The 15,536-nt window shown below is 53.8% G+C and overlaps 1 protein-coding gene across 8 annotated transcripts in view; it reads left to right on the forward strand.

The window, feature by feature from the left end:
• ANKS1A (ankyrin repeat and sterile alpha motif domain containing 1A) overlaps window positions 1–15,536 on the forward strand; it is a 194,033-nt gene that overhangs the window by 159,913 nt on the left and 18,584 nt on the right. For all 8 annotated transcript variants that reach the window (XM_007972861.3, XM_007972855.3, XM_007972858.3 and 5 more), the window contains one exon: window positions 2,053–2,159. In XM_007972861.3, the coding sequence (XP_007971052.3) occupies window positions 2,053–2,159 (107 nt within the window). The remainder of the gene's footprint in view (window positions 1–2,052; window positions 2,160–15,536) is intronic.

Here is a 15,536-nt window from a genome sequence, read left to right on the forward strand (position 1 = left end):
GCTCCGATGTGATGTCCGATCCCTGATGTATTTTCCTGAGCTTGGAAGGGGGAGGGTGAGGAGGGGAGGAAGGGGAGGGCCAGACATTACGAGAGTGAGCAAGGACTGTGGAGCCAGCAGCAGGCAGCGTGGAGCCCAGGAGCCTTTAGACAAAGCATTCTGCTGCGGCTCTGTCAGCGCACACATCCACCGGCAGCAGGCAGGACCACAGCTGCCCGGCTGGGGGATTACAAGCAAGAATGAATCAGCACCCGGGGACACTTGACTTCATGGGCATACAAGAACCCGCCACGTAGGCTCCTGGAGCAGGCTCCTGGAGCAGACTTCCCCATTCAAGGGCAGGGGAGCTCAAGTATCCCCGAGACTCAGCATCTTGGAGCGCTGCGGCAGCGTGCATCCAGAAGGCCGCCGGGTCCCTGACCACCATCTGTTCTGCAGGAGACAGAGGAGAGGGAGTGGAGGCTGGCACAGTTGGTCACCAGGGTCTTGTAGATAACCAAGGAAGTTGGCATTGTCCTGCCCCAAGGGGCAGAAAGTACTGGGAACGGCAGAATGACTTTCACCGTGTCAGGAGTTCACTGGAGGTGATGTTTTCATAGTTGGTCCTTCTTTTTCCTTCCTTGTACCTCTTTTTCCTCCTTTTCTCTTTTTTCCTTCTTTCGTCTGTTCTTGCCCACAAGAATCAGAGAAGTAGGTTGGGGTTCAGGCATCCAGCTCAGAACATCCAAGGTCTGCCAGAAAGGGCTGAACTTTTATCCACCCTGCACCACCACGATCCCCATCCTGACCGAGGAGCAAATAGATGTCCTCCCTTCCCTGCTTATCCTTAGAGGAGAGCGCCAAGGTCCGGAGACCCTGGGACGACTGTGGCTGTCTTTATCACTCCGCCAAAGACAGAACAGCGCAGGACGTGAATAGACTTAAGCCGCCACAGCTCAGCTGACAGAGGACCACTTCCTTTTTCTCTCTTTTATCTGGTTGGGTTTTGTCTTCTTTACCCAAGAACTGAATTTGCCTGCCTGCTTTCTACCTGAGCAGGCAGGTGAGTCACTGGAACAGCTGCTATCAGAAGAGGAAAATGAATGCCCAGCCCCTGAAAGCCAGCCCAGCCCAAGAAAGCAGCACTTCAGACGGCGTGCTGGCCCAGGAGACGCCCTGCTCGCCAGCTGCCAGAGTCTAGCTGTGGACCAGGCTCCTGGCCCACTGGCCACGCAGCCCGGCGGAATGCGATGCTGCCGTCCCAGCAGAGCCACACCTGAGCCCGACCCCCGAGCCCCGGCCCATGTGCCCCACTCAGCCCCTTGCTGCCTTGAGCCTCTGAGCACAAAGGGCCGGTGGCCATGGTTTGCTTATTCCGGGACTGCTGGGGGAAAACAAGTAAAAGTCTCTTTTCTCCCCCTGCCGTGTTCTGTGCTGCTTGTGTTGCATGTGCTGGGTTCCGGTGAACAGCCGCCGCTGCTGCTTCCCTCCCGGAGCCCTCGCTGTGTGCCTGTGTCCCTCAGCTGCATGAAGATGTGTGCTCTCTCCTGACTGGTTTATGCTGCAAGGTCGCAGAACTTGCCCCTCGCCACAGCCCCGCAGGGGCTCCAGAAGTTGCATGGATGAGAGGAGCGGCGGGGCTTGTGGGCACTTAGGAGCTCCCTCAGCCCCCTCTAGTGCCTGTGGGGACAGACTTTCTGAACTGTCTCAGCGCGTACGCTGATGAGGAGTTGACCTGGAGACTGTTGGGGGTTGGCTTCCCCCACCCCCGACCTGTGGGCAGAGATGGTGCATGTGCAGCCGTGGCCCTGGAGCAGCTCAGACCTGGGGGTGTGAGTGGGCAGCAGCTGCCTGAGGCTGGGCAGTGTGTGGACAGCACCAGGTCGTCCTGTCCTTGGCTGTACACAGAAGAGGAGCTGCGTGTCCGCTGCTCTCTGGTCTCTTGTATATAGTTTGGCTGTTTCATGGTAATGACTATGATGTGGCAATGCCATCTGTCTTCCTCTGAGTGCCGCTGCTACCGCCTTAATGGTTTTTCCCTTTTCAAGCGTCTGCCGATTCCTCTCTCGTCAGGTTCGCGGACGCTGGAGCAGAGTGTCGGGGAGTGGCTGGAGTCGATTGGGCTGCAGCAGTATGAGAGCAAGTTGCTTCTGAATGGCTTTGACGATGTCCGCTTCCTGGTAAGTGGTTGCAGGCCTCCTCAATGGCAAGGTGCTGCTCGGTGGAAACAGGCTTCCCTGGCCTCCCCTCTGGCCCCACAGGAGTCTGCAACAGTACGTAGACCCAAACCCCGGGGACAGCTCACCGAGGTCACTCAGACACCAGGAAGTCAGCCGATGATATGTGCCTTCTTCCCAAACTCTCCCTCTCCCTCTGCCCCAGAAACGGCCCCGGAGGGAGCTCTCTTTGCAGATCTGCATCCCAAGAAGGGGGTCCCTGATTCAGCCTTGTGTCCCCTCCCTGGCTGTGTACCCATCAAGGCTGGGTACGAGGAGTTTATTTATTTCTCAAAACTTCGTGTCAAGTGAGTTGTCACTGAAGCAAGAAACCTTGCCTCCAGCAGAAAGACCCCTTCCCTGCCCAGCCAAGGCCCAGTGCCTGGGGTGGAGTCCAGAGTTACACAGCCTTATGTACCCGTGGCCTCAGAGATGGCCCAGAGGAAAGGCTGAGTTGATGGCTTGGAGGATTGGTTGCTTTGAGAAGCTCTCTCACAAAACACAAAGGGCCAAAAATAAAAAGAAAAGAGAAACCAGGGTGTTTCATCTGGATCCCTACAGAATAGGGACCCAGTTAGGACCCTGGGCTTAGGATCTGGTGCACCCTCTGTCATTTCAGAAAAGTAGCTCTGAGCAGGGTACCCATCACTGTCCCTCTCTTGAAAGCCCTTCCCGAGGCCTCTGCATGGGCTGGGCCTGCCCCCAGGAGCAGGCATTTGAGCCGAAGTTAATGATCATGATCGCTGACACTTCTCACTGCTGGTCGCTGACACTTCTTACTAGCGCTTACTATGTGCTTGGCGCCGTTCTTAGTGGTTTGCATGAATTAGCTCATTGAGTCTTCCCAGCAGCCCTGGGATGTGGACTTGTATTAATCTCCATTGCCCAGATGAAGGAAATGAGGTAGCGTGGCTAGGTCACTTGCTCAGGGTCACACTGTCAGTCATTGGCAGGGTGGAAATGTGTGTCCAGCGCTCTGGATCTGGAGATCCGGCTCCAGCCACTCTGCTGCACAGCCTCTTTCTTCTCTGTGGATACAGGGATGGGGGTGTGGCCACCTATGTGCTTTACATCACCTTCTAGCCTTAGTCATCTTGGTTGAGTTAGACCCACTCGCTCCGAGGGGATCTGTCTCTGCCTGCCTTGCTCTGCTGCCTCAGTTGAGGGCTGGGGGCAGAGTCAGCACGCAGCTCGCACCACCTGCGCTTTGTTCTCAGTGGGGGCTTCTGAGGGTTTCTTGCTGATGGGGTAGTGTTTGGGGTCTCCTGAATAGTGGCCTGCCCAGGAGCTGGCCTGAGGCTTCCAGGAGGGACCCACCTCACCCAGAGCCATCTCCAGCTCCAAGGCAAAAGATACTGTGGTGTGCAACAAAGCACCCTTCCCAAGCCAGCTTTGGGACAGTTAATTTTCAGCTTTTAGAAATCTTAAGTTTTAAAATAGCATTTTTTTTTCTTGTTAAAAGTTAAACTGAGTATATTTATGGTTCTTTTAAAAGTTAAACTGAGTATATTTATGGTTTTTTAAAAATATTTATGGTTCTTGTGACCTGACTCCTGACTCACCATGTTCCTCGGGGAAGAATGACAAACTCGGAACAGAGCGGGGGCTCAAGCCATGCGTGGGGACCCAGGTTGGCCCCTGGCTCGGAGCGTTGAGGGGCCTTCCCTCTCTCAGCTCACCCCTTCCTCAGGCTGGCTGTCAGATGGGCGAGCGAGTGAGGGTGGTCTTAGGGCGTTTCCTCCTTGTACTTCAAGATGCTAGAGGCTGAGCTGTTGCTTCCCACCCCTCCTTCTGCTGATTTTGGAAAGGACAGGGTTCCTACCCCTTGAATAGCCCGCGACTCTGTAGGACTGGAGCAGAGAGCAGCTGAGCAGGCCTTTGAGGAAGTGTGGCCTTGGGCCAAAGCTTCATGCACGGGGCAGGGCCTCTGTAAGATGTGTCTGTTTCTATGCTGGAAGGACCGTCATTGAGGGCGGCCTGCAGCTCAGTCCTTCCAGGGACTCTCAGTGCTGGCAGGTGGAGTCTGTACAAGAAGGAACGTCAAGCACGCCTCGGTTCAGCTGGAACCTCAGATACCTAGAGTGGCCTCCTGCGCACAGCATCCTAAGTAACCACGTGTGAATGGCCAGGTGGGCTGTCAGGCAAATTATGTTTTAGCAGCCTGAAAAAAAGAAGGAAACTTGGGAAGGGGAGCGTTTCTGTTATTGAAATATTCCCTCATTGCATGTGGATAATTTACATCACATTAGCTGTGGTGGATCCCATGTGATTAGGTGTCTAATAGGCTACAATGTTTCCCTTGGTTCTGAAATGCCCTGGAGGCTGTTCTACAAGATGCACAAGTAGCTTCCAGGAAGCCAGGCTGGACGTGTCTGAGGAGCATCTGAATATTGAGGCTGTTTGATAGTCGAGGTGTTGCTGTGGGATCCCCTGTGATAGGGCCCCCCGCGAGTTGTCGTAGAAGTACAGGGCATTTGTGCACATCACACAGCTCCCTCTCAGGCTGGAAGGGACTGTAGCGTCATGTGGTCTGATCGTCCTCTCTGCCCAAATCCCTTCCAGGTAGTCTCTGCCATGATAGTTTTTTAGTGACAAGGAATTCACTACCTTGTAAAGAAGTCACCATTCATTCTTTGCGTTGTGCTGGCTGCTGTAGAGCGTTCTTTATATTGAGTCAAAATCTGTTTCCTTTGGCTTCTGTCTCTTGGTCCCAGGTTTACGTTTTGGGACCACATAGGACATGTTTAAGCCCTTCAGAAAATTGAAGACCTCTGCCCCGGCCACCAGCTGCCATGCCCTCTTATTCTTCCTCCTGTGATGTGGTGATTGAGCTGGACAGGCAGGCAACTTGAACTTTATCCACACTCTCTTGCTTGCAGACAGAAAGGGCCTTTGATTTAGAGGGGCAGGGCCAGGGCAGTGGGGGCTGCCAGGTGCTCCCTAGGATGGCAGAACTGACACCAGACGCAGGGAGAGAGGGAAACGTGGCTCACACATCTGCCAGCCTGCCAGCCCATGAGCCCACCACACTGCACCTGCATCATAGCTGGTTCCATTTTCACCACAAATCTTATCCACAGGAAATGGGCTTTCTTAGGAGAAGGGAGGAAATGCATTTCATCAGCGCGGAAGGAAGGTAACTGGTGGTTGGCAAATGTGTAGCTCCGGGCGTGCTAGCGCAGGTCTCATAAGTGAAGACTCAGCCTGACGCCCTTCACAGAAGTGTTGATTGAATAAACGATGGTGGTCCTGATGCTGGAGTGCTAAGTGGACATTTAAAAAACAACGTTTTTAAAGAGTTGCTAATGTGGGGAAATGTCCACCTTGTAGTGCTGAGTGAAGAAACTGACACAGAAATTCACAATATGATCTTAATTTCTGAAAAAGAAAACATCTATGCATAGGAGGTGCGAGGGAGCGAGCCAAGATGCTTTCAGTGGCTGTCTCAGGAGGACTCCGGGGGCTTCAGTTCCTCTTCGGAGTATAATAGTTTTTCTCCGTTTCCCACCATGAATAGATGTGAAATCAGAAAAGCAAATAACGTAGGTGTCTTAAGGAACTTGATGGTCCAGCTGGGAAAACGAAGCACTAAGAGCAGCCGGTGTCAGGTGCAGCGGAGGCTGGCAAGCGCTACCAGCAGAGGGAGGAGGCCTGGGTGGCAGAGATGCTGCTGCTGCCCAAGTGCAGAGCCAAGTCCAACCTTGAACCTCTGGGTTCTGCTGTCTGTCCCAGGACTTTCGTAGAGATGGTGGGACTTCAAAAGATCACAGAGAGAGGAAAGACCTGTTGAGAGGGGCCAACCTGTATGTGGTGAGTGAGGAGGCTGCTGGGGGGCAGTGTCGGGCAGGGCCCTGACCAGGCGGGAGAGACGGCTGGGCCTGACCTCAGGGCTCTCAAAAGCCACATGTGGGAAGTCCCAAGGTCTCTGAGCCCTGGACATGGGGGGACGGTCTCTGCGAGTGCCCCACACCGGGCAAAAGCCCCTTGAGAGAAGCGCACCTTAGACATCCAGGGCGTGGCTGAGAGCCCACGTGTAGCAGGCAGTGATGGCTCAGGGCACTGGACAAATGGAAGATGGGAATGAGGCTGGCAGCAGGCTCAGGAAGCGTTAGAAATGGACACTGAGTCAGCCAGGCTGGACAGGAGGCCGCTTGCTCCTCCCGTCAATTTCTTTCTCTGCAGGCTCCTGCCACGTGGCAGATAGGCCCCCGCTGTCTTCCTGTCTGTTTCTGAGGTGGTGCCAGCTTGTTCCTACATGTTGGAGAGAGATGACAGGTGAAGAGAGGCCAAAGGCATAAGCTGGGGCCAAAAGCTTCTTCTTCACTGGCTTATGTGAAACTTTCCAACCAGGTCCACAAGCCCCTGAGGCTCCCTTTCTGTTCCTGCCCCCTGGATTTGCTCCTCTCTCTCTAGCCCTCTAAATCGGCTTCACGTGAACAGTGGGACTTGTCATCACCTCCTATGACATCCCTCCTTTTGCCTTCTTCCACCCCAGGCCCAAGAGGCCACTGCCAGCCTAAGCGAGCTGCCACTGGGCACCATTATCAGAATGGTCGTGGCCAAGAGGCGCTCTCCCCAGCCTCCACCTCCACCCCCATCCCATCTCCCTGCACAGCAGCTTATGAGCTGACTGCTATCTTAGAATTGCCTGCCCAGTTGAAGCAGAGCTGTAAATAGGAGGATCACTGGAGCTGAGGCTTAGAAAGGAAAGGAATCCTCTTAGACAAGTGTGGATCCGGCCTCCTGGACTAGCTAAATTCTGTAGTCACTTAAGAATATAATTCCTCTGTATCCCAGGAGTTCATGCTGCACCAGGGCCTCACCGTCTCTGCCAGGCCCTCCCTTGGTCTCGGGAGCCTGGCCCAGGGCAGCCCTTTTAGCAAGTGAGACAAGGGGCAGGCTCATTTGGGGCCTCTTCCCAGCGAGTGCTCCTCTTGCTCCCCTCTCCCTTTCACTGCCTGACTGCAGCACATGCGTTCAGGGTGACCGCAGCTGGAACCACTCAGGAGCCCTCCTCTGACTGCCCCGGGTACTGCTCTGGCCTTCTCCAGTCCCCTTTACAGTAGAAGGAACTTTGGGAACATTCTGAATGCCTGTTTCATGCCTGCTAGTTTAACCAACTGCTCTTTAAAGTGGAATTGGACTGGCTGGCAGACCCTCTTCCATCACTCCTGATTGCTGGCCTCATTGTGAGCAGCAGCAGAGGCGTCTTTCGTGGCGTCTCGAATGTCTAGGTACTCACTCAGCCAAACACCGCATTGTACACGGGCAGAGAGTGAAGCCCAGGGGCCAGGGCAGCGGGGCCCCTGTCTCTCTGTCAAAGCTATAGACCTAACAGTTCACAGTCATCATCTGAGAACTCCGGGGTCTGAGGAACCAGGGCTCTCAGTACAGTAATGTGCCCAGTGTCACCCCCAGGCGGCCTGGAGCTGGGACTGGAAGCCACATCCCTGGACCTCCCAGTCTTCCCTTCCCAGGAAGGTGCAGCCCCTGTGCCCTCACAGGGTTGGAGCCTGGCCCCGGGGCCCATCAGGCTGGGCGAGTGCATCACCCCCGGGCTGGTCCAGGTCAGACCTCCACCCACTGCCTGTTGGGAGCCATTCAGCCAAAGGCTGAGAAAGGAGTTGGCAAGGGTGTCTCCGTGCACTGACTCAGGCCCCGCAAGTTCTTCTGGGCCTGTGCAGCCACCACCACCGCCTGGCCCGTTGCTTCTGTCCGCCCCCTCCCCAGCCCACTCTCTGTGAATCTCCAGGGTAGTTAAGTAAACTGGATGGGGGAAGCTCAAGAGAGAACTCAAGAGTCTACTTAGTGGCAAAGGGAACTGGAGCAGGAGTCGGGAGAGCCGGGTTCTCCAGGCCCCCGCACTGTGTGACTTGCGGCAGTTTCTGGGCACCGTTCGTCGTCTGTCACGCGGGCCTTCCTTTGACCTACTTACTTTATGAGGCATAAACTCCGAAGAGGACACAGTGTTACGTGTGGTGACATCGTGTCAGACAGCAAAACCGCGTGTAAGGACGCGAGGTGGGAAGGTGGTGCTTTCTCTGATAAAGGCGGTGGGCAGCAGTCTTTCTCTGCAGGCCGCAGAGGTCGGTTTTGTCTCTGTCTTGTCCTCAGATCCATGAGTTAAAGCTGCTTTGGGTGGTCTTGGGACCAAGCCTCTGACTCCAGACTCACTTGGTCCCAGCAGATCTACACGGCTGATTTGGGGGTGACTGTGGCACCTTGACCTCAGCCAAGACCTCAAAGAGGAGGGTGTTTCAGGATGGCAGGCAGGAGATGAGTGGGAAGGCTGCTGTGTCTGCGCACAGAGAGAATGGGGGCACCAAGGACCTGCTTGGGAGAACAGGGGTCGGTGGGGGTGCTTTCATGAAACGGGGAAGAGTTTCCCAAACCCATGTGCTATCACATCCATCCTTGAGAGCCTTTCCCATGACACGACAGGTAGCGAGGGCCTCAGAAGTCACCTGCAGAGGCTTTGGGAACTGGTAACACTGGCCTCTTCCTGGTGGCCGTCACTGTTGAGTTGTATCCGTTGAGGTGAGGCCAAGGGCTGGCTGGGGTATGGGTAGGAAAGCAGAGAGCTGTGGGTGGGCCAGGCCAAGCGGTTCCTGCTCCTTCCGCCAGCTGTTCGTTGAGGGGAGGTGTCAGTGAGGGGCTACTTCGGGAAATTCTGTTGCAAAGTCCCGGCAGAGCAGATGAACAAAGCAGCCACCGAGCCTGATTCCTGCCCTCAGGCTGATGCTGGGCACCAAACCCTGCCTGGCAGGTGGCTCCACTCTTGTTGAGCAGGCCCTGCCTTCTTAAGAACCTTAAGGCCAGGCGGGGTGGTTCACGCCTGTAATCCCCGCACTTTGGGAGGCCGAGGCGGGCGGATCACGAGGTCAGGAGATCGAGACCATCCTGGCTAACACGATGAAACCCCATCTCTACTAAAAATACAAAAAACTAGCCAGGCGTGGTGGCAGGCACCTGTAGTCCCAGCTACTTGGGAGACTGAGGCAGGAGAATGGTGTGAACCCGGGAGGCGGAGCTTGCAGTGAGCCGAGATCGCGCCACTGCACTCCAGCCTGGGCGACAGAGCAAGACTCCGTCTCAAAAAAAATAAGTAAATAAATAAATAAACCTTGAGCAGCTGAACCGGGATTGGAAGCCCTTTCTACCACAGCTGCCTTGCATAGTAACTGGTACTGGGAAAGCCCTCGCCCCAGGTGGATGACTGCACGCAGGCCTCAGGGAGCATGGCTTCTATTTCCCATCATTGTTAAGATCTGGGGCCATAGTGGTGAGTATCAGACAGCCCTGTCCCTTCCTCTTTGCTTTCTATCTCCTCTCCCGATGGTTCTTCCTGCACCCCCCACGGCCACCCCCAGGCCAGCCCCATAGCAGATGCCCTGGGACTGGGGGGAAGCATGTGTTCCCCCTCCTCTCCAGGCCCACACACCATGGCCATTATAGCCCCAGCCTCAGAAGTTGGTCCTGGCTGAGAACAGAAACCTGGTCTGTGTTTAGTTACCTGCACCCCAGACGAACGTGCCGAGTAACATGTTCTGGGGACTGCATAAACCACCTGTAGTGGCAGGCGGCCAGCATCAGCAAAGGCCGGAGAAGCCTGAGTGCCCAGTGGCAGGGTGAGTGACGGGCGTGCTTGAGTTGGGGCGGTCACCACAGGTGTTCATAAAGACAGTGAACTGTCACGGGGGATATTCGCATGCAATAGATGGGCATGTGAAAAGAGGCAGGTTAAAGACACAGGTGGCAAGTGGTGGGGAAAAAAAAAGAAAAATTAAAGAAACTATCTGCATTCAGCCTATAACCCCAATTCTGCTAAAGTTTCTTCCTAATATGTAGCTCAGAAAAATACACCAACATGGTAGACGTGATCCCAGTCTTCCTTTTTTAAGAAAATTAATTAACTTGGCCGGGCGCGGTGGCTCAAGCCTGTAATCCCAGCACTTTGGGAGGCCGAGGCGGGCGGATCACGAGGTCAGGAGATCGAGACCATCCTGGCTAACATGGTGAAACGCCGTCTCTACTAAAAATACAAAAAACTAGCCGGGCGAGGTGGCGGGCGCCTGTAGTCTCAGCTACGTGGGAGGCTGAGGCAGGAGAATGGCGTGAACCTGGGAGACGGAGCTTGCAGTGAGCTGAGATCCGGCCACTGCACTCTAGCCTGGGTGACAAAGCGAGACTCCGTCTCAAAAAAAAAAAAAAAAAAAAAAAGAAAGAAAATTAATTAACTTAGGAAGATACACTGGACAGTGGCCTTATGTTTCCCCCGATGTGATGGACTTATGGGTGGCTTTTACGTTTTTCTTTGTACTTTATTTTCCTTTTTTTTTTTTTTCTTTTGAGACAGAATTTCGCCCGTTCCCCCCGGCTGGAGTGCAGTGGCGCAATCTCAGCTCACTGCAACCTCTGCCCCGCCCCCAGTTCAAGCGATTTCTTCTGCCTCAGTCTCCTGAGTAGCTGGGCTTACAGGCGGGCGCCAGCACACCCAGCTAAATTTTGTATCTTTAGTAGAGATGTGATTTCACCATGTTGGCCAGGCTGGTCTCGAACTCCTGACCTCAAGTGATCCACCCACCTTGGCCTTCCAAAGTGCTGGGACTTCAGGTGTGAGCCACCACACCTGGCCTATTTTCAAATTTGTCTAATAATAAACTTGTATTATTCAAGAAACTCAAAAGAATCGTATAGTGTAGGGAAGAGATCGAGGGCCCAGGAGAAATCCATCATGTTCTTAGAGGCAGAGCCATCGTCAGTGTCACAGTGTCACGTCGAACCAGCCCGTGCCTGGGGATGAGGAGGAGCGGGCAGGGAGAAAGGCAGGCCGGGCCATGCCTCCCACGTCTGCCCCGGTTTGTTACTAAGCTTTGGCAGCTCCTCTTCCAGAATGGGCAGGCCCCAAAAATCAGCCCAGCAAGGGTGTGGCTTTGTCCCCACTCAGCTCCTCCCACCCTCCCTACTGGTTAGCAGAATCTGCCCTTGTGGCCGTAATTTGCAATTTCTCGTGTGTCCAGGTTCTCCCCGCCACATACCCACTCTCCCCTTTTGGGAGGGTCCCTTCCCACAGTGCCCTGATCTCTGAGTCTGAGAAAGGGAATGGGTGGTGGAGGGGAGAGGCTGGAGGGCTGCAGGGAGAAGCACCTTGTCAGTCCAGGACCATAGCTCTATCTCATTTCTTCTCTTCCAAGAGAGTAGAGTTCAGCGTTGACTTTTCTATGACTGATGGGGCAGTCAGCAGAAATGGCAAAGGGACCGTCAGAGAAAAGACGGGCAGACTGAAAGGAGGCTGGAGGGGGCTGTGGGCCGAGTGTAAAGTCTGGAGCCAGAGTCCAGGCTAGTGCAGCTCTGGCCCCAAGTCACTCCGCCATCAAAATCTAGTGGCCTTGGTTTGGGTGAAGGTCCGACGCAAGAGAGGACTGACGTCCGGCCATTGGTAGGCCCAGGACTGCCCCTCCACACCGCGGCCCATGGATTTCATCACAAGACCCAACCCTTCCTTCCACGGGCTCTCCAGGACAGAGCAGGGCAGGTGATAGGGTGGTCCCAGGCCTTTCCAGCTGGTTCGGGGTAGGTGAGCTCTGGGCCCTCTGCCTTTTCCCAGGCTCCCTCTGGAGAGCCAAGAGCAGGAAGAGTGACGTCCCCCACACTAGGCTTTCTGATTGTGGCTATGAATGAAGCCTGCTTTCCCAAATTGCTTTTTATCTGCTGGACCCCCCTCCTGCAGTCCCCCAACCCTCACCATTGTCCCTTGTCCCTTGTCCATGCCCCACCCACAGGCCTCAGCACGCGGGCTCTGGATCAGGCTCCCAGCTCCAGCCATAGTCTGCTTGGTGACTCTGGGCAAGTAACTTTGGTCTCTTGGTTTCCTGCTTTGTCAAATGGGGCTTTCACCCCTGTCTACAGTGCAGCTATTTAGAGGATTAAATGAGATTAGTGCAAGGAACTTAGCTAGTGCCTGGAACACAGAGGGCTGACAATAATTTTTTTTAATTTAATTTTATTTATTTTTTTAAAGATAGAGTCTCTCTGTTGCCCAGGTTGGAGTGCAGTGACGTAATCACAGCTCACTGCAGCCCTGACCTGCCCCCCAGGCTCAAGTGATCCTCCCATCTAAGCCTCCCAAATAGCTGGAACCACATTCCCACCACCCTACCTGGCTTTTTTTTTTTTTTTTTTTTTTTTTTTTTTTTTAAGAGACTGGGGGGGTCTCACTATGTTGCTCAGGCTGGTCTCGAACTCCTGGGTCCAAGCAGTCCTCCCACCTCGGCCTCCCAAAGTGTTGGGATTATAGGCGTTGAACCATTGCGCCTGGCCCTATAGGGCCATCAATAGTTGTCACCTGTGTTTAGACTATGATTGGTATTGGTGTCAGTGTCGTGGTTTTCAGCTCTTGCAGCCTGGTGCCTCTCTGCTGGGTCTTCCACCAACTCTTTCCCAGCTTAACCCCCATCTTCCTAGAAAGCCTCCTTGCCCGTCACGCCCCTTCCCTTTCCAGGTCTTTTTCTGATCCTGAAGAGACTAGCTGAGAGTCTAGCACCTCTCAAAGGTTTGAATAGAAAACATTTGCCATCTATTGCCTCTAAGGGCGAATCACCTTGGAGACCTCATCTACATAATAGGAACCTTGGTCCCCACAAGCTTTATCTTTTTTTTTTTTTTTTTTTTTGAGACAGAGTCACTCTGTTACCCAGGCTGGAGTACAGTGGCGCGATCTCAGCTCACTGCAAGCTCTGCCTCCCGGGTTCACGCCATTCTTCTGCCTCAGCCTCCTTAGCAGCTGGGACTATAGGCGCCCGCCACCATGCCTGGCTAATTTTTTGTATTTTTAGTAGAGACGGGATTTCACCGTGTTAGCCAGGGTGGTCTTGATCTCCTGACCTTGTGATCTGCCCGCCTCGGCCTCCCAAAGTGCTGGGATTACAGACGTGAGCCACCGCCCAGCCTTTTTTTTTTTTTTTTTGGAGATGGAGTCTCACTCTGTCGCCCAGGCTGGAGTACAGTGGCATGACCTCGGCTCACTGCAAGCTCTGTTTCCCAGGATCACGCCATCCCTCTGCCTCAGCCTCCTGAGTAGCTGGGACTACAGGCGCCCGCCACCACAGTAATTTTTTGTATTTTTGGTAGAGACGGGTTTTCACCATGTTAGCCAGGATGGTCTCCATCTCCTGACCTTGTGATCTACCCGCAAAGTGCTGGGATTACAGGCATGAGTCACCGCATCCAGCCCACAAGCCTTTATCTTAACTCAGACACCCCTTTCTCTTTTTTTCTTTTCTTTTTTCTCTTTTCTTTTTTTTTTATGTGTGTGTGTGTGTGTGTGTGTATGTGTGAGCCAAAGATTTATTTCTTCATTTCTTGCATTTGAAGGACTCCTTGATGACATCCTTGGCCTGAGACTCCTTGCCATAGTCCTTAACTACTACACAACTGCAACCAACCACTTTACGGGGTTTTCCCTCTGTTGGTTTTACAGGACCTGCCCGTTCCCCTAGTTTCTTGTTGTCATCAACCTTAATGAGGTTGATTTGCCAGACACCCCTTTCTATTGACTCCAGGCCTTTAGATAAATTCTTTCAACCAGTTGCCAATCAGAAAATCTATGAATCCACCTGTGACCTGTAAGGCTGCCACCCCCAAACTTCAGCTTTGAGTTGTCCCTCCTTTCCAGACCGAACCAGTGCACTCACATATAGCACTCACATACAGCACTCGATGTCTTATGTCTCCCTAAAATGTATGAAATCAAATGGAAGAGAATCCTCTATAGAATGTAAATTTCCCCACAAGAGGCGGCTTTGCAGGACCATTTCAGAATATGCTACAGAAATATATTTGGGGGTAAAATGCTTTCTTTTGGGGCTGCTGTCTGTCATGCGATCTGAACTGGAGTCAGGTTGGCACTCAGTGTCTTGTTGCTGCAGCGTCTGCTTGGTCAGTCTTAGGATCTCTGCTTTAATGATAATGCCGGACTGTTGTGCCTGAATTCCAAAGGGAGGGGGGTATAATGAGGCGGATCCAATGCCCCTGCCATCACGGCCTGAACCAGTTTTTCAGGTTTCCGTGGGATCCCCTTGGCCTAGAGGAGGGGTCCATTCAGTTTCCTGAGCGGCTGACGGTTTTATTTTTAGTTCATACTGCTGAGGCAACAGATGGTCTCTGGCAGAGCCACACGCCCCAGCTGGCCACACGCTCCCAGTCAGAACTTCTCTGCGGTTTGGATTTGTCAGGGTCCTGTTTCCAGAAGATCCGTTAAAGCCAAAGCAAACTCCTACCTACTCCGGCCTCATGGAGCCTTCCTGCGGCCCTGCCATTTGCCCCATCCTGTAGACAGGGCCGCAGGAAGCAGCCCAGCCAGCAACCAGTGTGGAGGCAGAGGGAGTCCAAGGCCCAGGCCGGCCCCTCCCCATCCAGGGGCTGCCCTGCAACCCTCAGTGGTAACTTAGGACAGCCCCTGTTTCCCCTTTGGCTGAAAGGGTCTATACCAGTATGTTACCACTCCCGAACAGTCCCCTTCCTAGGCCTTTGCCACTTTGTTGAATGAAGACCTCACTTACAGTTAAGCAAAATATTAACAAGTGAGATGCTTTTCAAGATGCAAAAGGATATTTTCCTTCTAAAATCACATGGGCAGGAAGACTCTGAAGATGTTAGAGCCCCGGAGGGCCGGAGAAAGGGAGGAAGAAAGCAGTGTGGGTCCTGCAGTGGCCCCTGCCGCTTCTGCCTCCTGCTCTCCCAGGACGCCCAGGGCTGACCCTTGCCGTGCTTCGCCTGGGCCTCCACGATTTCAGCCACCTCCTGCATCTTCAGGTGGAGCCCGGTGACAGATACTGGCAGGAAGGAGAAAGCATTCAAATGGCTTAGGTTGATGGAAAGTGACACTAATTACAGCCACCATGGTAGACGCTTCACATGTGCCTTACCGAGGAAGGGCACCCAGCCACAAGCATGGGTGACTCTACAAACCCAACCCCTTATCGAACCCCAACAGGCCAGGCTGCCTTCTCCCAGAGTCGGTCTGGCCCTCGGCACAGTGCCCAGGCTGTGTATCCAGAGGCCTGGGCCCACATCCTGACCCTGTTTCTCCCTTATTGGAGGCCCTGGCATTTCGAACCCACTCACCTCTAAGAATTGGATTCTGTACAGTTAAAAAGAAAGGAACAATGTCCCTTCCCTGAGAAGTGGAGAAGAGGTAGCCAGGAGGGGGGTCCTGGGAGAAGCATTTGTACGTGATTCTGAGATGGGATTCTACAGAGGGAGGCAGCATTGGCTCAGCTCAGCAGGGGTTGTTCCCCAGCCCAGGGCGGTATCCTGCTCCTGCTCTCTGGCAGGGTCTGC

The sequence above is a fragment of the Chlorocebus sabaeus genome, chromosome 17 (assembly GCF_047675955.1).
Source record: "Chlorocebus sabaeus isolate Y175 chromosome 17, mChlSab1.0.hap1, whole genome shotgun sequence".
Lineage (NCBI taxonomy): Eukaryota > Metazoa > Chordata > Mammalia > Primates > Cercopithecidae > Chlorocebus > Chlorocebus sabaeus.